This window comes from Nyctereutes procyonoides, unplaced genomic scaffold, assembly GCF_905146905.1.
Source record: "Nyctereutes procyonoides isolate TBG_1078 unplaced genomic scaffold, NYPRO_anot_genome, whole genome shotgun sequence".
NCBI lineage: Eukaryota > Metazoa > Chordata > Mammalia > Carnivora > Canidae > Nyctereutes > Nyctereutes procyonoides.
This window is the reverse complement of record NW_026575035.1, coordinates 21,782,258-21,804,943: the sequence shown is the minus strand read 5'-3', so window position 1 is coordinate 21,804,943 and position 22,686 is coordinate 21,782,258. Positions and strand designations below refer to the sequence as shown.

General features: G+C 36.5%; 2 protein-coding genes across 2 annotated transcripts in view; one reads left to right on the top strand and one right to left on the bottom strand.

Annotated features, from left to right (window-relative positions):
• The window catches only part of LOC129505250 (uncharacterized), a 28,972-nt gene extending 6,568 nt beyond the window's left edge, over positions 1-22,404 (top strand). Inside the window, exon 3 of the mRNA XM_055318201.1 lies at positions 21,877-22,404. Coding sequence (XP_055174176.1) covers positions 21,877-22,255 — 379 coding nt within the window. The 3' untranslated portion in view covers positions 22,256-22,404. The remainder of the gene's footprint in view (positions 1-21,876) is intronic.
• On the bottom strand, positions 18,090-19,283 carry MOS (MOS proto-oncogene, serine/threonine kinase). Its single transcript, XM_055318400.1, has one exon. The coding sequence runs from the start codon at positions 19,276-19,278 to the stop codon at positions 18,160-18,162; it is 1,119 nt and encodes a 372-aa protein (XP_055174375.1). The 5' UTR covers positions 19,279-19,283; the 3' UTR covers positions 18,090-18,159.
• Positions 22,405-22,686: the final 282 nt, after the last annotated feature.

The window sequence follows — 22,686 nt, the reverse complement described above, 5'->3', positions numbered from 1 at the left end:
AAGGAAATTAAAGAAGACCTAAGTAAGTGTAAATACATTCCATGTTCATGAATTGGAATACTTCTTATTGTTGAGACATCAATACTTCTCAAATCAATATACAGATTCAGTGCAATCCCTCTCAAAATCCTAGATGGCTTCTTTGCAGAAATTGTCAAGCTGATCCTGTCACTCATATGGAAATTTGAAAATAATCTTGAAAAAGCAAAACAAAGTTGGAAGACTCACACTTCTTTGATTTAAAAACTTGCTACAAAGTTGTAATCAAGACAGTGTAATCCTGGCATAAGGATGGACATATAACCCAATGGAATAGAATTGAGAATCTGGAAATAAGTTTCACATTATAGACAATTGAGTTTTGAAAAGGGTGCTAAGACAATTCAATGGGGAGAAGGAATAATTTTCAGCAAATAATGTGGGGACAACTGGATACTCAAAAGCAAAAGAATGAAATTGGACCCCTACTTGTATTATATACAAAAATTAATTCAAAATGTATATAAGGCCCAAAGTAAGAGATAAAACTTTAAAACTCTTAGTAGAAAACACAAATCTTTATGACCCTGGATTTGACAATGGTTTCAGAGCTGTGGCAGGAAAAGCACATTCAACCAAAGAGAAAAAAAGATAAATTAGACCTCATCAAAATTAAAGACTCTTGTACAGTGAAAGACACTATCAGAAAGTGCAAAGACAACCTATATGATATGAGGAAATATTTGCCAATCATATGTCTGATAGTGGATGTATATATAGAATATATAAAGAACTCTTACAATTTAATGATACAAGACAAATAACCCAAGTGAAATATGAGCCAAGAATCTGAATAGAAACTTCTTGAAGATATACAAATGGCCAATAAAAATATAAAAAGATGTTCAACATAATTAACCATCAATGAAATGACAAGAATTAAGAAGACAGTTGATAACAAATATTGGTGAAGATGTGGAGAAATTGGGAGCCCTCTTACGTTACACCTTGGGAGTGTGAAATAGTTCATTTGCTTTGGAGGACAGTTTGTCATTCGTCAAAAGGTTATTTATTGACTTAGCAATTATACTCCTAGATATAGACCCTAGATACAGACCTTAGATAAATGAAAACTATCCATGCAAAAACTTGCATGTGAATGTCCATAGCAGGATTATTCATAAGAGCCAGTAAGTGGAAACAACTGATGAACAGATACATAAAATGTGGTGTGTATGTGTATAATGTTATTCTAATATAATATAGAATAGTATATGTATAATATATATATTATGTTATTTGGCAATAAAATGGAATTAAGTGCTGTTACATATTACAAAGGAATTAACCTTGAAAACATGAGGCCAAGTGAAAGAACCCAGTCAAAAAGACCACATCGTACATGATTCCACTTACATAAAATGTCAAGACTAAGCAAGCATGTAGGAAAGTAGATTAGTGGGAGGGGAAGGAAAGTGGAGTGACTGCTAATGGGTACAGAGATTTTTCTGGGGATGAAGAAATATTCTCACATCGATTGTGATGATGGTTGTACAATGGTGAGTGTATTCAAAACCATTTAACTGTGTGCTTTAAATGGAATTGTATGTGTGAATTGTATCTTAATAAAGATGTTCTTAAAAAACAATATAGAGAATGGACCATTGATTTCACAAAGTGGATGCAGTGGAGTGATCTTGATATGAGATGTTTCAAGACAGTATCAGCGTGGTTTGAAGTGGGAACTACTCTTTGAAAAACTTAGTTTAAATGGAAGCATGTGGGTACATAAGCCATTTATTTAATTTTATTATGTTTTTTAACTTATTTTTAAAGATTATTTATTTATTAACGAGAGAGACACACACAGAGAGAGAGAGAGGCAGACACACACACACACACACACAGAGGCAGAGAGAGAGAGAGAGAGAGAGAGAGAGAGAGGCAGAGCCTGATGTGGGACTCAATCCTGGGATTCTAGGATCACGCCCTAGGCCACAGGCAGGCACGAAACCACTGAGCTACCCAGGGATCCCCGACACATACACAAAATTCTTAATGCTAATGAAATTACAGAATCTTCCATACATTGCCGGTGACAATATAGATTACTACAATTTTTTGGAATGCCCTTGCAGTTTGGCAAAATACATCAAGAACCTCAACAATATTTTTATTCACTGGCTCAGTAATTATACTTATGGAACTCTATCCTAGGAAATGCTACAAAATAAGAATTGTAATTAACAAAATGTTCACTAAGACCCATTTATTTTGAGCAAAATTTGAAACAAGGTAAGTGCCCCCAAATGGTCAAATAAATTACAATACAACAGGATTTTAAAATGTTATGATGATTATAACAACACAGAAATTACATTGTTATGTGTATGGGACAGGATACATAATTATCAGTTTGTTTACAACTTTTTAAAATAAACAAATTGTTTTCAAAATGTGTAGAAAAAGAGTGAAATTTTTGTTTGGGGCTGATTGTCTAGGGAACTGTGGATGTCTTTTTTTTATTTTTCAAAAGCTTTTCTTATTTTCCAATTTTAAAATATTCTTTATAATGTAAATACTAATTTAAAAATAACTGGCCACCAAAATCACTTGCATTTGTACACATTAACAATGAACAATCTGGAAAGGAAATTAAGAAAACAATTTCAATTTATAATAGCATCAACAAGAAGAAAACAGGAATAAACCTAACTAAGGAAGTGAAAGACTTATATACTGAAAATGATAAAATATTGCTAAAGGAAATTAAGGAATAAATAAATGGAAAGACATTTTATGTTCATTAATTGGAAGACTTTAATATTTTTAAAATGCCCATACTACCCAAAGCAATCTACACATTCAACACAATCCCTATCAAAATCCCAATGACAATTTTCAGAAATGGAAAAAGTCATCCTAAAATTCATACGGAATTTCAAGAGGCCCCAAATAACCCAAAAAATTTGGTTAAAGTAGAACAAAGTTGAAGGTTTCACACTTCCAGATTCAAAATATACTACAAAGCCACAGTAATCAGCAGTGTGCTACTGGCATAGATGGACAAGCAGACCAATAGATTAAAATAAAGAGCCCAGAAATAAACTCTCAAATATACAGTCAAATGATCTTTAACAAGAGTGCCAATTAGAAAAGAACAGTCTCTTCAACAAATGGTTCTGAGCAAAGAAGATATGCAAAAGAATGAAGTTAGACTCTTACCTTACTCTTATGCAAATATTAACTCAAAATGGATTAAAGACCTAAACATAAGACCTAGATCTATAAAACTTCGAGGATTAAAAATAGGGGGAAAGCTTCCCCCTATTTTTTGAACTTGGCAATGATTTCTTGGATATGACAGCAAAGGTACAAGCAATAAAAGTAACAACAGACAAATGGGACTATATTAAACTTAAAAACATTTGCACTCAATGGAAACAGAGTGAAAAGACAACCTAGAGAATGGAAGAAAATATTTACAAATCATATATCTGACAATGGGTTGATATGTAGAATATGTAACAACTCATACAACTCAAAGACTAAAATCAAATAACCTGACTTAAACATGGACAGAGGACTTAAATGGATGCTTGCTCCAAAGAAGACATACAGATGGACAAAAGCATATGAGAAGATTGCTCAGTGTCACTAATCATCAGAGAAATGTAAACTAAGATCAAAATGAGATATCACCTAACATCCATAGGAGGGCTATTATCAAAAATAAATAGATAGATAGATAGATACATTTTAAAAGTTGAGGATTTAAAAAGTGGAGAAATTAGAACCCTTGTGCACTGCTGGTGGGATTGAAAATAGTGCAGGCTTTATGGGAAAGAGTATGGATGAGTCTCATAATTTTAAAAGTAGAAGTACCTACCCTACAATACAGCAATCCCACTTTTGGGTATATATTCAAAAAAATTAAAAGGAGGGTCTGAAAGACATACTGCACAATGATGTTCATCGCAACATTAGTCACAATAGCCAAGAAGTGGAAACAACCCAAAGGTCCATAAACAGATGAATGGATAAATAAATATATACACAAAATGTGGCATATATATATGCAGTGAAATATTATTCAGCCTTAAAAAGGAAGGAAATCTGGCAATATGCTATGACAATGATGAAGTTTAAGAACATTATGGCAACAGCCAGCCATAAAAAAGATGAATACTGTACAATTACACTTACATGAGGTATCTCAAATTGTCAAATTCATAGAAACAGAAATTAGAATGTGATTAACAGGGGCTGGGAAAGGAGGAAAAGGAGTTGTTAATAAATACAGAGTTTCAAATTTTCAAGATAAAAAAGTTCTGGAGATCCTTTCATAACAATATGAATACACCTAACACTACTGAACTCTACGCTTAATGCTTTACGTGGTAAATTTTATGGTTTTTTTACCACAATAAAAAATGAAGCCGGAACGCCTGGGTGGCTCAGCAGTTGAGCACCTGCCTTTGGCTCAGGGCGTGATCCCGCGGTCCCAGGATCGAGTCTCACATCGAGCTCCCTGCATGGAGCCTGCTTCTCCCTCTGCCTGTGTCTACTTCTCTCTCTCTCTATCTCTCATGAATAAATAAATAAAATTTTAAAAAAAGAATTTTGTGTGTCAATTTTTAAAAACCCTATTTTTAATTTGCATCTCTTCAAGCACTTGTGAGATTAACATTTTCCCATTTTTCGTATTTGTCTCCTAAATGTGTTTTTTTTTTTTTTTTTGTGAATTGACTTTTCAAGATTTGTGCATTATTCTATTAGAGCATAGTGATATTTCATGTTTATTTGTATGTGTTTATTATAGAAAAAGTATTAACCTGATGTCATATTTTAACCAAATATTTTCTCAGCTCATGGTCTGCATTTTATTTGTTTTATTTTAATATCTAGAAATTATCATTTGTATGTAATTAAATGTGGTAATGTTTATGGTTTTTTACCTTGCTTTTAGAAAAGTTTAGAAATTGCTCCCTCCTTCAAATTTATATTAACTATTCAATTCTGTCTTCCTTCAGTTTTACAGATGCTCCTCTAATCCATCTGGAAATGATTTTGATGTGTGGTATGTAAAGTATTTATTTTTAAAAAAACCTATAGTTTTAGTAAAACTATTGGTGGTAGGCTAAAAGCTCTTTTAAAACAAGAAGCATGACTTACTCACTCTTTGGTTTCCTCCACTTTCCCAGACAGAAGACTCACTAAACAGCCTCTGTTTCCTTGGGCTGCAGCATCCAAGCCAGAGGCAGGAAAGATGGGTGGCCCCCTCCTTCCCTCTTCTCAGAGATAGGAGCTTGTTCCCGTGCTGGTGTCCTAACAACTCCCCAGGGGCTGCTGCCCCTGTGGACCCCTGCAACCTCTACCGTGGTAGAATCAGGAAGATTACCCTAGCTGTTGGCTAGCAGCATCCCAGGCGCCTCTTTTTATTTTAATTGTTCTGATTTCAGTTCAAAGGACCCGTCTACCCTCCCCACTGGTAGCCCCTAAGGTAGCTTAACCTCCTTGTCCTGATACTCTTTTCAGAGTAAATTTCCTTTCCATTTGAATAACTCCTCCTCAGTTATGGAACTGCCATTATTTCCTGGTTGTCTTTTTATATTTTTGATGGGGAGAGGTGGAGGGATGGTGTGTATGTGGGGGGCAACCATTGGCCCCAACTTCTCAGTGACCTCTTCCATAAAGTCCTTGAGGCTCTGTACAAACAACATCCCAAGCTGGCCATCCTGCTACCTCCACCGATGCCTGCAGTTGTGAGTTCCCACTATAGGTCTCACTCCAGGATCTCATTAAAGAGTTAAAAAAAAAAAATCCAACTGTTTAAAATTGAATTTTTATTGCCTAAGGAGGAATCTATAAAATAAGGAGGTGGAGAGGATACAAATGAACTCTAAAACTATTCTTCAAATCTAATTAAAGCCAATACTGAAAAACAGACCTGTTAGAAAATAAACCATTGAATGTCTCTTAACATCCTAGTAAGAGTGCTGAGTGCCAGAATGGCCAAAATAGGGACAGCAAGAAATCCAGAAGACAGATCCTGAACAATCCATGAATTACATACTCAAGCCTGAGTTCAGTCGATTTTGTCATAGAAACAGAATTGTCCTTGTGATTGATAATTCTAGCTCAAGTTAATAGCAGGAAATTCTGAAAGAATTTTGGAAAGATACACAGTAGACAATTAATGGTAGTTATATGATCGACCTATAGTAGACCAGTGTGGCCCTGTCATGACATTTGTTTGAGAAATAGGGGAGAAAACAGGTTATTTTCCTGTCTTTTTTTTTTTTTCCCAATAGTTTATTCTTCAGACTGTGGCAGAATCACCATTTCTTAAGGACTTCAGTAAAGATTACTCAATGTTTGACAAATGTTTGGTCAGACTGACTGTACAGTGTGTTCTAATATGATTCACCGTTCCTGAAAAGGGGAAAATCGACTTCCTGTTCTGAAGTCAGGGAAATTCTGTAACTTGACTCCTCTGTAAAGGGACTTGCTTCTGGCGTTGGCTGCCATTATTCTGTCAAGTTTTTCTCTCCTTTCCCTTTAAATTTCTTCTGGCTGTACTCTATTATTCCATAGACCTTTAGGTTTTCCTCTTTGTAATTTGATGCCCTATTCAGCAGTGTTCAGGAAGCTGTCTTGCTTTACTTCAGTCTGCTGCTTCTGCTTTCCTTAGCTGAATGGGTGGCTTGTTCCTTCTTTTAGGCTTTTCCCCTTTTGAGGGAGCCTGTACTATTTCATCAAGCTATTATAAAGTAAGTATGGATTTCACATAGTGAGTTGATTTACATGTATCTAAGTAATCAAAGAGAATATTTAGTTACTTTGATTTTGTTTCTTAAAATTCATGTCAGAGAGGAAGCACATTAAAATATTTCTTTATCATCCACCTTTTCCTGAGACACACCCACAGACTCATTTTCTTTTTCTTTCTCAAATTTAGTTTTACTCTTCATCAGTTACACATGAACATCATGAGTCAAACAGTTGCAAAAAAATTTGAAAAGGTCTCTAGGATGCTACACCAACTCTTCGAGTCTTGCAACCATTTTCAACTCCCTTTTGCTATTGGTTTTGATATCTGTGCCTGTGCCTGGAAGTAGTATACTTATGTAGACATTTCTTGATTTTTTTCCCCTTAGTTTGGGAATTACCTATTGACTTCTGTCTTCAGAAGACTAGGATTTTGTTTTTTTTCCACTCCTATCTCCAGTACATATATTCAAAATTCCCCTCCATTGGCCCCTCCTTCATTGTTATAACTCTGGCTAGATCAACATACAGTATTGTATTGTTATAGCTACATAAGGCTATTTTGAACTGAATCATTGGTTTTGCTATATTTGCTATTCTTGTATTGCCCAACTATTTTTGTCTCCTGAAGTAAATAAATTTTTTGTTTCATTTGCTTTGTTTTCTCTTGCACCCATCACTTAAACCCAAACTCTCCTCAAATTGTGGGAATGTTCTTTCAATGTATTCAAACACAGATATTCATTAGTTTTATCTTCTTGAGTCTTCAGATCTGCTGTAATATGTCACTGCATGATTGACAGCTTGTGATCTTCAGTCACCATCATCCTTGGAGTTTCCCTGTGTCTCTCTATTGAGTTGTATCTATTTCTTGGATCATATATGTGTGTGTGTGTGTGTGTGTGTGTGTGTGTGTGTGTGTATACTTTTGCTTTGGTGGAATACCTCCACAAGTAGTTTCCTGAAAAAGGGTACACAGAAGTAAATTTTTGAGATGTTTCATGTTTGGAAAGGATTTCAGTCAATACACATCACCCGATAGTTTGGCTGGGTATAGAATCGTAAGTTGGAGATGGGTTTCCCTCAGAATTTTGGAGGTGGCAGCCTGGGATCCCTGGGTGGCGCAGCGGTTTGGCGCCTGCCTTTGGCCCAAGGCGCGATCCTGGAGACCCGGGATCGAATCCCACGTCAGGCTCCCGGTGCATGGAGCCTGCTTCTCCCTCTGCCTATGTCTCTGCCTCTCTCTCTCTGTGTGTGACTATCATAAATAAATAAAAATTAAAAAAAATTTTTTGGAGGTGGCAGCCTTTATTGTCTTTTAGGATCTTTATCTTTTGTATGTGACTTTTTTTGGGGGGGGAGGAGCTTTTAGGATTTTCTCATTGTCCCTACTGTTATAAAATTTTATGGTAATATGCCTTCATGGAGTTTGTTTTCATTTTTTTGTCTGGGCAGTCAATTCTGCATCTTTTCAGTCTGAAAACTCTTTTTTTGTAAATTGTCTGTTGATAATCTTCTGTTTTCCATATTTCCTCTTCTTGGAACTTCTATTATTTGGATATTAGACTTCTCAGACTGACTATTCATTGTCTGGTCTTGCTATTTTTAATTTGTTTTACTCTTTCTCTATTTTCTGAGAGATTTACTTCTCTTCATGTATTAGTTTTTTGAATGAATTTTTCATTTATGTTATCATAGCTCTAATTTCCAAGAGCTCTTTATTATTTTTTAGGCTTTTAAAAAAATAAAACCCTTTTTTTTTCCATGTTGCTGATAGCTCCTTTTATACATCTGTGAAGATAGGTAAGGTTTTTTTTATCTTATTCTTTCATATTCAAGACATTCTTTAAAAATAAGCTGAGCTTCAAAAAAAATAAGCTGAACTGTCTGCTCCTATTTAATAGTAGGGCACTAAAAAGCTGATTGGTAACTTTGTATATGTGGATGGAACCTTAAAAATAAAAGACTCACTGTAGGTTATTCTGGCTGTTTTACTGGGGAACCTCTACTGTCAGTATCTTGGGGTTTATTTTCTTGAACTATTCATTCTTCTTTACCTACAGAGTATTAGCTCAGTTGCCAGACTCTGTGAACTTAAATAACCAACACTAAGACCTTTTGGCATTTTATGGTACTACTCAGGTTGTATCTAATTTTCCCTATTGCTACTCAGGCATACTGAACTTGCCAGCTTCTAAGATTTTGTTCCTCTTACTCCTCTTATTTGTTCATCTCTTATTCTCTTTGCCCTTGTGAGTTAATGCTTTAAAAAATTAATCTGTCACATATGGAGCTTTAGGAAGGAAAAGAGAGAGATAAATGACTATGCTTTGCCCTTCATCATTCACTGGAAGTTCCAAAATTTTCAAGGATGGTCAGGCAATTTTAAATTTTGGAAATGTATTTAGTATACCAATAATGAAATCATTATCCACAAAATTTTAAATATAGTATTACATGACCTCTTCAACTAGAATGTAATATCAAATCCTGGGTCTCTGTTTGTGCCTTGGGCTTTCTCATGCTGTTCCTGCCATGGTGCTGAGGATATATTGAATTATGAAATACAGCCTTGATGAAAGTGTGAATACATGGATAAGAATGGTTTTTATTATCATATTTATATGAAGGAAAGCAGATTTATATGAAGGAAAGGAGTAAGTACAGACCATAACTATTTTTTTCCAGCCTTGGGCACCATATAGTTCTCAGATATCTTTTCTATTTCCTTTTAAAAATCATTCTCAACTGCACTGTTCTACTATTTGTATAAAGAAATGCCTTAAATAGTAATTTTATTGGTTGATTTTTATGAATTAGATAAAATAAATTCTTTAAACATTTGAAATAACAAAGCTACGAGTAGCTATTCCCTGCCACTACCACCATCCTAGGTGCTGCAGTGAAATGGTTAAGGACATGGGTTTTGGCCCTGTCATTTAGCAATATGACCCTAGGTAAGTTCTTAATCTCCTTGTCTGTCTCCTCAATATTTAACAAGGAAATAGCAATAAATATAGGAATAATAATAATAATAATAATAATTTAATAATTTAAGATTAGTTGTAAGGATTTAATTTGATATCTATGTAAAACACTTTCAGTTCCTGGTACATAGTGCTCTCAACAGAGTTTAGCTCTGATGTTGATGATTTTTCTAAGCAGTAAAGATAGTAATTACAAGAATGATGGATGCTGTGGAGATGCAGTGTGATGGAAATGTTTATCAGAGGATGTAACTTAACCTAAGTGAGCTTTAGTCTTCCTTCTGAGGCCATGGCCCTGGCAGCTGCTCTCTGCTTTGAGTCTGAGAAAGATCAGAAAGAAATGAATTTCCTGGCACACTTAAAAGCATGTTTGCCAGAATTTCATTGGCTTGAGGGAAGCTGGATGAAGAGAGGGGATTAGGTGAGGGGATTCAAGGTGGTTTAAGACAAACTTGTACAGATTGAGATTTGATTTTATTTTTAAATATTGTTATTGAATGTTACTATTTTTGAATAGGCAATGCATTGATATGGTTCAAATATCAAATTAACAGAAAAGATATACAGCAAATCTCTCATTACCATTCCTGTTCCATCCATCTCTTTTCCTTCTACAGATAATAGCTCTTATTTTATTTTTCCTTCTAGAATTCCTGTACAAATGCAAAGAAATATTAATATTAAATTCTTACTTGCTTTCTTTCTTTCACAAAAGAAAGTATAGTGCGGAATACTGCATTTGTTACTTACACCTTGCTTTGAATTTAAAAATACACTATGCAGATTTCTCAGTAACAGTAAAAGGTTTGTTCTTTTTGTTCACATGCATAGTATTTTATTATATGGATGTATCATAATCTAACCTGTTCTTATTGAAAGGTGCTTGACTTGATTCTAAACTTTTGCTACTAGAGAAATGCTACAATGAATAAGCTTGTTCATATACCTATGAGTATATCAAGAGGATACATTTCCAGAAATAGGATTACTGGATCACAGGGGAAATGATTTTGTAATTTTAATAGTTGCAACCAAATTACTTTCCATGAAATTTATTACAATTTGTACTTCCACTAGCAATATCTGAGAGGACCTATTTCCCTGTACCTCACCAATGATATCTGTCAATCTTATCATTTTGGTGATTTATTTTCAATTTCTATAATGGAAAATGGTATCACAGAGTAGCTTTAATTAGGAATTCTCATATATTTAAGGACTGTTCATGTTTCTGTTGCAATGAACTGATCATTCATCCTTTGTTTTTTTTCCTTATTAAATTCTGAGAGCTCTTTTTCTGTTAGGGAGATTAGCTCTTTGCTGTGGTTTGAAGTACAAATACTTTCCTCCCAGTTTGTTATTTCTCTTTTGACCTTCTCTATATTGTTAATTTTCCCGCATGTTTAAGAATTTGCCTTTTATTACTATTATTGTTTTGTAATAAAAACAGATAGCTATGCTCTCAGCAAAACAAAACCAATTTTTTAAAAAATCACAGAAATCTATTAACAGCATTGCAAAGTAAGGTTTTTGAAAGATTTATTCAAATAAATTATCTTGGCCTAAACGTTTACTCATCACTCCTTTCAATGACTTGTCAAACAACTGGCACTGAGGGGGGCACTTAACGGGATGAGCACTGGGTATTATGCTATATGTTGGCAAATTGAACTCCAATAAAAAATATACAAAAAAAAGTCTTGTCAAACATTCCAAAAACTTTCAATTATGTAAAATACATTTAACTTTGCCAATAATTTTAGATATTATGGGATTCTTCCCCAAAGGACTACTATAATGCTATGCTTTAAAACATTAAAAAAAAACTTAATCCAATAGGACATAAAACTGAAATGTATAGCCTGTGATTGTGTGTTTCAAATCCTGGAAGTTAAACGTAGAAGAATTTGAAGAACAGGTTCAGGACCTGGGTCGGCTCCGAGGCAGGTGTTCCTTCTTTTTGTAGTTGAGAATACCAATTATTCCTTTCATGGCTTTGGAAAGACTTCCTCATTCTAATGTTATAACGGAATTTACTCTTTTTTTTTTCTTTTTTTTACCCCTGGTAGCTCTCATTAGTTCATTTTTTACTCTTAAATCTTAGACTCATCGAGAATATATCCGTATAGTGTGAGATCTAGACCTAATTAATTTTGGTTCCAGTCGGCCACATAGGTGTCCCAACATAAAATCATTGAAAAGTCCATCTTTTCTCCACTGATTTAAGGAACCATCTTTACTGTATACCAAATTCCCATATGTGTTTGAGTCTTCTTTGGACATTTTTTCTGTTTGAATGGTCTGTGTATTCATACATCATACCACAGTATTTTTATTACTTAGATTTTATACTACATATTAATGTTTAATAGGGTTAGTACTTCCTTATTGCTCATCTTCTTCTGGAATTTTCTGACTCTTTTTTTTCCATATAAATTTTAGAGTCAGCTTGTCTGATTTTCAGTTGGAGATATACACACACATATACTGAAAATTGGAATCATTTTAGTTATTAATTAATTTAGGAAGAATAGTCACCTTCATAGTAGGTCTTCATTTTGTTTGATGCTTTGTAAGTACTTTTTAAAGTCTTCCCCATAAAGATTTTGCACGTTTTTACTAAGCTTATACCTACCTGTTTTCTTTTTATTTTATTTGTTTTATTTTGAAATAATTCTAAACGTACAGAAGAGTTGCAAGAATGACACAAAAGTCCCCCAAATTCTCATCAACAAAGATTTTTTTAATCAACAAAGATTCTAATAGTTAAATTTGACCACATTTACCTTATCATTGTCTTTATATATATTTATAATTATTTTTAATTTTGAACCAATTGAGAGTAAGTTACAGACATTGACAACTCATTGCCCTTTTAGTATTTCAATGAGTATTTTCTAAAGGACATGCTGCAACATAGCTGCGGTATAACTATGGAAAATCAAGAAATTGATATAATACTATCATCTAATATAGAGACTCTATTCAAATTTTGCCAGTCATCCATTTTAATGCTCAAATAGTCTTAGGTTTGGCCAGTGGAGACCTATCTATCCTGTGTCCTTTTGACATGTCCCTCTCATTCCTAGAGTACTTTCTTAATTTGGGGCAGATGGTGTTTTGGGTCTATTTTAAGTTTTCCCTGCTTGGGAATCAGTCATTTCTCTAAGAAGCCCTCCCTGGCTTCCTTCTCTCTTGAATAATTAAGAATTTAGTAACTAAAAATTCAGAATTCACAAACTAAAATCTGATGCTAAAGTCTGCTTCAAAACAGACCCTCTCAGAGGATAGACCTAGGAAATACATATATGTGCATATATACATACCTGTATCTCTCTAGCCATCTGTCTCTGTTAAAAACTGAGTTCACACTGATACCTCCTACTTTAATCCAACAGAATATAATTTATTATAGATTTCCTTCATTCTGTACTCTAGCCCCTTCTCCAACATTTGCAAGACATGATTCCCATTATCTTCAATATATTTACTGCTTCAACCCCCATGTATACAGCTAATATTCTGCCCACACTGGCCAAATATCCCATCTTCTGGCCATAGTATCACCAACCCAGCAGGTCATGGATGTGTGAGGGAGAATATTTTCTTTTTTTCATTGCTATTGTAAAAGGAATCCTATTTTATAAATTCAGGATTTTAAAAAATTGTTTACATATTTGAAGTCTATTGACTCATATTAATTTTATTATTGAAATATAGTTCATATGCCTCATGTTAATTTTATATAGTGCTACTTTACATAGTCTTTTCATTACTCATTAGTTTTTCTATTCTTTTTATTTTCAGTTATACATCCTGAAAATGGAATCTGTAAACAGTTAGTTTTTCCTGTTTTTCCAATTATTAGACCCTAAATTTCCTGCTTTTTTTCTAATTTCATTGACAAAGTGTTAAGTAGTAGGACAGTAGTGTACTACTTAGGTTATGCTTGGTTTTAGTGGGAATGTCTCCAGTGACTACCTATTGAGATGGTGGCTATTAATGGGTTGAAATGTGTGCAATTTACGATGTTTAACTTTTTATTTTGAAAAAATTTTAGATATGTAGAAAAGTTGCAAAGATAGTACAGATAATTCTTGTATGCCTTTCACCCAGCTTCCCTTAATGTTAACATATAAACATGATACATTTATAAAAACTAAGAAATTGATATTGGTATGTAGAATGTTTTAAAAAATATTAAGGTTTCTTTTTTTAGCCTCTTTTTAAGAATTGGGAATGAATATCTAATTTTATCAAATATATTCTTAGTATATATTCTTATTTTTTCTTTTGACAAATTAATATGATGAATTAATAGGTTTTTAAATCTTGAACCATCCTTGCATCTTGGGATAAATCCACATTTATTTATCATTCGTGTTTGCTGACCATCCATTTGTGAATGATTTTTAAAATTAACTCTTGGTGGGGCACCTTGGTGGCTCAACAGGTTAAGTGTCCACTCTTGATTTTGACTCAGGTCATTATCTCAGGATTGTGAGATTGAGCTCCATATCAGGCTCTGTGCTAGGTGTGGAGCCTGCATAAGATTTTCTCTTTCCTTTTCCCTCTGCCTCTCCCTGCCTCTCTCCCTCTCTAATAAATAGATGGATGGATGGATGGATGGGTGGATGGATGGATGGATGGATGGATGGATGGATACATAGATACATAGATAGATGGGTATTGGATTCTGCTTGCTGATGTTTTATTTAGAACCTCTACACTGATAGTTATAAATAAGGCTAGTCTGTAGTTTCTTTTTAAAGCAGTCTTCATCAGGCTTCAATGTGTTATTCTCAAAAAGTATTTTTTTAAGAAAAACTTTTAGAATTTTTTTTAGAAAAACTTTTAGAAGTTTTTCTTCTAATTTAAGTAGCACTGAGATTACCTAGTCCTTAAGGTTTGCCAGAAGTCAGTGGAACTTTGTGTCTTATGCCTCATAGGGTGGGAGGGGGAAGGATTGGACAACCTTCTTTATTCTGTAGAAATTGGCCTGTTTAGATTTTCTATCTTCATTGGTGCCAGATTCTGTAAATTATAGTTTCCTAAAATATTATATATTCTTCTAGTTGTTATAACTACTTGAGACTACAAATTTTCTTTGTATTGTTTTCCTTTGTGTTCTAATATATGTGCTTTCATTATTGTTTGCTCTCTGGAGTTCTTGCAATTTTGACTAGCATTTCTTTTGATACACGGTTACTTCAAAGTCATAAAATTTCTAGAAAAAGGAGCTTTTTAAATTTTGTTAAAATTTCAAATTTATATCTCTTTACTATTTTTTAGGTTTGGGAATTTAAGGTTTTCTTCATGGTATAGATCAGTTTTCCACAGGTACTTGAAAAGAAGCTATATTTATTTTTTACAGTCTTGAATGTGTTACAAGTAGATGTAGTCTATTAATTTTGTCAATGTCTTCTACATCATACCTTATTTTGTGCCCATCTAATCTGTTAGTCTCCTATGGATAGTGTTTCAATTTGTTCTTATACTGCTTGTTATTTCTGGTCCATGAAAATTGTTACTGTGTTTTTGGGTTCACAGTCATTTCTAACTTTTGTTTCTTTCATGTGAGTTATATTCTTTGACATTGTTCAGTATCCTTTGGCTTCAATTCCATTTTCTCTTATCATAAAATTGTGGCTTCTATTTTTGGTTTGCACTTAGTTGGTATATTTTTGTCTGTGCTTTTAACAAAGAACTATGTCTTACAAAGATTTTCTTTTAATGGGTGAATTAAGCCACTTACGTTTATTGATAATGACAGATAAGTTTGATCTTAATTCTCACATTTTATGTTATTTTGTTTCTATAGTTTACGTTGCTGTCTTGCATTCTGTGCTTGGTTCTTTTCTCCTTTGTGTATTGTTTTGGTGGTTCTGATTTTGAGGAAGAGTGTTTATTATATTTTTGTTCAATTATTTAACTGTATATAATTTCTTTAATCCTAGATGATATCTGTAAGCTTATTTCTGTGAAAATAATAACATTGACAGCTTATATCCGTTTCCCTCTCTCCTTCTCTGCCCCAATTTAAGTTAATAGTATATATTTAATACATTGTACTGTTGAATATGCCTTTACCTCTGACTTGGTTCGTCTAGTTCGTCTAATTTCCTATGACTGTTAATATTATGGGTGAAGCAGTCTTCATGCTTACTCTGCCTCCCATCAGAGCAGTCTTCCCACAGCTCAAAGACTTCCTTTCTCTGTGACCCCAAAGACCGTATTTGTTTCCTTCAAGTATAGCATTTCTGTGGGTTTCTCCAGGCAACCTCACCTTTTTCTCTCTCCAAACAAACCAGGCTTAGGAGGCTCCTGTCCTGTCTTATATTGCCTGATCCCACCCCCAGAATGACCCTCTCATGGGCAGAAGGGGATTTTTGCTTCCACTTTTCTGAGCTCTGCCGTGGCTAGACCCTCCTCAACACATTCTCTTCCTTCTTTCTCTATCAATTCCTGTAAGCTCAGCTCAGTTTGACCTCAGCCCTGTCTGCAGTTCTTTCCTCACCTTTTGCACTTGAGTGTGTATCTGCTCATTAGGACATCTGTGTTTGCCAGGACTTTCACTGCCACTGATAGGTCCTCCCCTGAACTATTCCCCGCTGTTCCCTGCACTTTTTTCCTATGGGCTCTGTCCAGTCATCTGGCCTCACTGCATTCATTTCGGCATCTGTACATTTTCTGTGTCTCCTAGTGTCACTGATTGTGGAGTTTACAAAGCACCTCCCTCTTTGGTTTCCAGGAGAAGGAAAGATATTTGAATCTAAGCTGCAGCCGTGTTCATTCTGGAAGTGAATTCCGGGCCTTAATGCTTTTAATAGGGGATTCTCATGCAGCTCACAGTCTGTTAATGAGATATTCAGCATACTTAGAATTTTAGCACACTTGGTGGAACAAACTGATTTGTAATTTTGTTTTTGAGCTATTGTATTTTAAACTTTCCAACATGAACTCCTGTTGCTACAATGAACAGAGGAGGAAATTATTCATTGGTATATGGGTGTTTTGTTCTCTAAGCTACATGGACAGAGCTAGCAACACTGAACCAATATTTTATGTAGTCATGGACAGCTCCCTTTTGCTTCCCTCAATAACAGTTCCAAACCATGATCTCCTTGTAGACCTCCTACTCTTAGTCACTCTTAATGGAACAAAATAGAAATTCACAGATGTGAATCTCCCCAGTGTCTCTTTTTCTTATGTAAAAACTTATCTTCAATGGCAGTTGTCCCACCCTCCTTTGCTCACTTGCTCTTTCTCTCCAAGCTCTAGTCTTTCCCTAGGTACTACTTTTCATTTTATAACTTTTAAATTTTATCAATTATCTTTGTCTTTTCTTGCTTCATTTACAAATAAACTCAGTTTCTTCATCTTAAGACAACTAAACCAAACCCCAAATCAAAAAACATATATCTTATCCCTTTTCAAAGTTTCTGCTACCTCCATTTATCCTCTACAGCCCAAGTACAGGTTCTACATCAAGTCCTTGCCATACTTGTCTGGTCCATTGCAATGGCCTTACCCTCCCCATTCACAGAAACTACTGTTGCTAAATGGAAGTCAAAGTGGTCCTAATGACAAAACTCAGTCACTTCATTCTCTTAAATCTTAGGTACTGGCAACCATTGTCTTGATTTTCTAGAATGGGCAGTCTGGTTTTACTTGTCTGGTCTCTTCCATCCAAATGTTAAATTTTACTGTCCCTCGGGATCATCATTTTTCCCTCATGTAATGTAAGTCTTTGCTTTATCATCTACTTCTGAGTCCAAAAAATAGATAAAAGAGATCCAGTTTGGAAGAATATTAGCACAATGTTTCTACTCATGGCATGTACAAGTTCAAAATATCATAAGAAATCATTTGAGATATTATTCCTTTAAAAATAGATTTGCCTCAGTTGGTGAATTTTATGTGTGAAGGTCATTACAAATGAGAAGTTTTGGGGGGAGGAGCAGGAAAAAATTAGTATCTTTCAAAAGTTTTTACTTGTTTGGTGTGGGAGCAAGTAAAATGTTAATACTTTAAATTTAGGTAGGAGTTACAGAGCATATTATTTGAATTTATAGAACATTTTGGCACTTTACAGCGCAGTTCTATTTTGGACAGGCTGGCTCCATCAATAGCAAATTTGAATAAGTACAATACTAGAGAACTATAGCACTAAGCACACTTGCAATGAAAACAAAGCATATCTCTATAAGGGAATAGGTTTAGTTACTAACAATATTCAGCTGACTACCAAACTTGTAGCTGTGCTATTTGTCTTAGAAAGAGCATCTGAGACCAAAAGGGGTTTTAAATAACTTTATTTTCTAAAAATCCGTTCTGCAAATATGTTTTTTTTCTACATGGTCACTTCTTTAAAAATGAATAGAAACACAGGCAAAGCTTATCTTGATGGTACAGGATGGAGTCAGTCAAATTCAGCTCTTAAAGAGTTAAGGTCAACCAGGAGGAGTTCTGCACTTGGCCGCTGTAGAGTGCTGGCCCTCCAGCAGCACTGGATGATCTTCTCAAGTCTTTTCCCAGAGATGGAGTCAGTGAAGACAGCTGCTGACAGAGATGGACGAAGATTATAGGCCACCACAGCGTAGAGCACGTACTGCCGCTCCCCTGAGTAGGGCACCTCCTTGGTAGCCATTTGCCAAAGAGTGATGGCAAAGGAGTAGATGTCAGCTTTTGGCGTTATCATCTCTCCTTTCAGGAGCTCTGGAGCTCGGTGGGTGTAGGTGCCCCCCAGGGGGTAGGGAGGAGCCTGGAAGCACAGCACGTCTTCCAGCTTCTCTGAGCAACCGAAGTCCCCAATTTTGCAGACATCCTGCTCACTGATCAGAATGTTAGCCGGCTTCAGGTCCAAGTGTACAATGTTTTGTGAGTGAAGGAAAAGCAGGCCTTTCACAATATCTAGGGAATACTTCAGACACTTTCCCAGATTTAATTGCTCTCCGGCACAGCAGTGAGGCTGCACATCCTTCTCAGAGCAGCTCGTGGCACCGTATATGACTTGGTGTAAGGTGACATTGCCACCAAACTCCATGATTATGGTGCCTAGGCTGTTAAATCCCGCAGGTGTGCGTGTGCTTGCAGCCACGACCTGCACGATGTTATCATGGCGAAGCCTTGCGATGTTGAGCTCAGCCCAGAAACTGCGCTGGGATGCCAGTCGGTTCTTGGTGCACTTGTTCACTTGTTTTATGGCCACCAGAACACCATGGTAAGTCGCCTTGTACACGGAGCCAAACCCGCCAGCTCCCAGCCTCTGCAGGAAGCACACCTGTTCCCAGTCGATGGAGCACCAGGCCAGCCGACGTGGTAGCCTTGGAGCCCTGGGAGGAGTGCCACCCAGGAAGAGCTTCCCTGCTTTACTTGGGAGCTCGGAAGGGCTGCTGCAGGGCCGCGAGTCCACCAAGGGAGAAAACTCACTGGGGAGGTAACTGTGCCGGGAAAGTGGTGAGGGCATGGCACTTTCAAAGTGGACCCCAAAGTGGCTCAGGTAAACCAAAAGAAGAGGGTCCCACGAGTTTGGAAGCATCTCTGACTACTCCTTTGCTCCGCCCTGCGCTTTTCTCCTCTTCCTTCATTTTCTCCAAATGAGCTGTGTCTGTGCTGTTACTCACAAGGGTTTTTATCAGAGGAGCGGAAGCAGTCTGAATGAAGTACAATCCTTTTTAGATGAAAATATTTCCCTTCAACACTTAAAGTGACTTTTTATAAAAATAAGCTCTCCACCCAGAAGAGTTAGCCAGATAAACAGCAGTGAGCTGCCTGTGGACTCACCCCCTTTTTCCATTATTTCCTTAATTATAAAAAAACAGCTTTTTTTTTTTAAGTGTCATCCACTGAACATGATCAGTGTTCAGACTAAAGAGACTATATAGTGTGATGAAATTATTTCACATTTTGCAGGCTATAATGATTGTCAGTGTTATTCTCCAGCTGCATTAAATCACTTCCAGCAGTTATTGGCAGAAATATTTGAAATACGAACAGCTGACATTTGTTTAGCCGATTATGGGGATAATTAGGTGCAACATTCATATATGGATAAAAAATTGTAACCTTAAAGTAATTGATCCAAATACAATCACTAATACAGGTCAAAACATACACCTCCTAAGGTCATCAGGGGAAAGGAAAATTCTCTGACACTCCATTCAGCTCATATAGCAAATTAGCAAGATTTCTTAGCAACATATCGACTTCCTAACAGTCCTGTTCCATGGCAGTTTGGCCCACCCAGTAAGCTCACTTGCAAGAGAGATCTTAGACTTCACGGCAAATGAGTTACAGAAGTTTTGAAACAGAGTTGGGGGAGAAAAAAAAATTCAGATTCAGAACCACAATCAGAGCTTCAAATAATAACAAATATGAGAGAATCCTAGAAGAGGAAAAATCCGAATAAAAATGGCACAGAATCACCACTGCCTATATATAATGTGGAAACCCAGATGTTAAAAATAAATGAGTCTTGCTACTCAACCATAAGTTCTTTCTTTCTAGTTTTTATAACAACAAACTCCCCACCTCCCACTAATTTGCATTCCATATCTTTGAGGAAAAGACCAATAATACTAACCTGTTGATTAAAAAACATAGGAAGGTGTTAGGATCCATGTTTTTAAAAAATTGAATGGTAAAATTCTGTTTTAACTTATTGTACTTAGCATGTAGGTGATGTTTAACCACATTCTTATAAAAGAGGTCTGTTTCTGAGATATATTGATTCTGAGAAGATATGTGAATAAACACAAGCCATTTACATAAACCATTTGAAGTCTGTTGGGCCCTAGGGTAGGATTTCTAGTCTTTACTACCCATCTGCCTTAGATATTGTGTGTAATATTTAATCTGTTTGAGCCTTGTTTTTTTTTTCTCAGTTAAGAAATTAGGATAATAATAAACTTTTTAATTTTGGAATAAAAGTTCGGGAGCCCTGTACAAATAAAAAAAAGTCTAAAAATGTATATTATAAAATATATTAGTAGAAAGGCAGTTGAATCAAAACCAAAATATAAAAGAATGACAGTGAAGAGAGTAAAATAAGAAAGTAATAAAATTATATTCTACAGTAAGTCTATTACAAAATTTATTTAATAGTCATCACATAGTTGGCATTATAATTTAGGTCTCCGGAACTTTTATGGTATTAGGAATGCTATATTGATAGAAAAAGTGTCATAACCTTCTTTGCAAAATGATGTGACTTGTTATGTAATCTTTATTTTTAAGCTAAGAGCATAGGTAATTCATTCTACAAAGGTTGATTTTATTACTTATATAAGATACAAGGTATTAATGAAAATGTGGTACTCTACATTCACAAGCCTCAAGTTCATTATATCTACCATCTGCCAATCTGCTCAAGAGTATTTCATTGAATATCTATTTTAAAACAGCCTCTGGGGCCAGATTGCCTGGGTTTCTTACTATCCTTCAGTTTCCTTATCTGTAAGATGAGGAAAATCTGCCTGAGGACTGCTGTCAGTATTCACAGCAAATACTTAGATCCGGACATGATAAGTAATACCTAATTGCTAATTATCATTTATGAAACTCATAAAGTGTATATGGGCTCACGCTGTAAGAAACAGATTTGTTAAGACGGTGTTAAAGCGTACCCTGCTGGGCAGCCCCGGTGGCGCAGCGGTTTAGCGCCGCCTGCAGCCCGGGGTGTGATCCTGGAGACCTGGGATCGAGTCCCACATCAGGCTTGTTGCGTGGAGCCTGCTTCTCCCTCTGCCTCTCTCTCTCTGTCTCTATGAATAAATAAATAGAAAATCTTAAAAAAAAAAAAAAAGCGTACCCTGCTAGGGCTGAAGTAACTCATTACTTAAACTAAACCGATCTGAGGTTTGACTGGCTTTCCCAACTTAGATCTTATTTGAGGTCACATATGTCAAGAGTATATTGCCTTACTGTCACATACTAGAAATGCAGAGGGTCAACGTTTATCTGATCAAATGCAATAATCTTGTCATAGCAAATAAAGGCAAAGAATATCCGTTAATAACAGGGTAGGCACTGTCTCTCCTAGAAGTGCAAATGAAACAGACTGGGCGCCCCCGGTGAGGGGCAGGGGGCAGAGGCGCTCGGGTTCTTAAAGGCTTTCCGTTTTCCCTCCGCCTGGCAGCACTTCTGTGAGGAGCTCCGTGGGTATCGGGCAAGTAACCGTGACGGCGGACAGAGTGAAGAGCGCGCTGAATCCCACTTCAGCGGGAGGCAGGGAGGAGCGCGGCTCGCGCGAGGCTTTCCTCGGGCTCCGGGGCTCGGGAGGGCGCCGGCCCCGCGGCCCGTGCGCAGGCGGCGGGCACCACGACGCCTGGGCGAGCTGCCCCGAGGCCTCCCGGCCCTGGAGTGGGCGCGCGGCCTCCCGGGTGCGGGGAAGCACGTGGGCCGGCGGTCCCGGCCGAGGCGGCCTGCGCCGGGGTCGGCGTGCGCCCGCTGCCGCGTGTCCGTGCCCTTCTGCGCGCACACAACTGCCTCTTCGTTCGCGCTCAGTCATCACGTAGCCTTCCGGGAGACGTTTTTAAAAGGCCGCGCAACTCCGGCTCGTACCGACGACGACCACGTCGCACGGCTCGGGCCGCGTCTGCGCGTGCGCGCCGAGGGACCGGGCTTCCCGGGGTCTCCGGCTGCAGCCGGATCCCAGAAAGCCCGAATGCGAGGGAACGGGCGCCCTGGGGTCCTTGAAGGGTTGTATTGCTGCTGTTTGCAAGCATGAGTCGAAGTCGAAAATAAACTTTTGCTTTTTTTTTTTTTTTGGAGCTAAAATAATAAGTGAAGACGTGCTTTGCTAAAAATAAAGACTATGAAGTTGAAAAACTTTAATTTTTTTTTTTACTTAAGTGGAATTATTATTAATATTATGGAGTTTGAATTTTATGGTCAGCAAGAATTACGTATGTTCCCATGTCAGTACAGAAGCATGGAGAGCTACTTT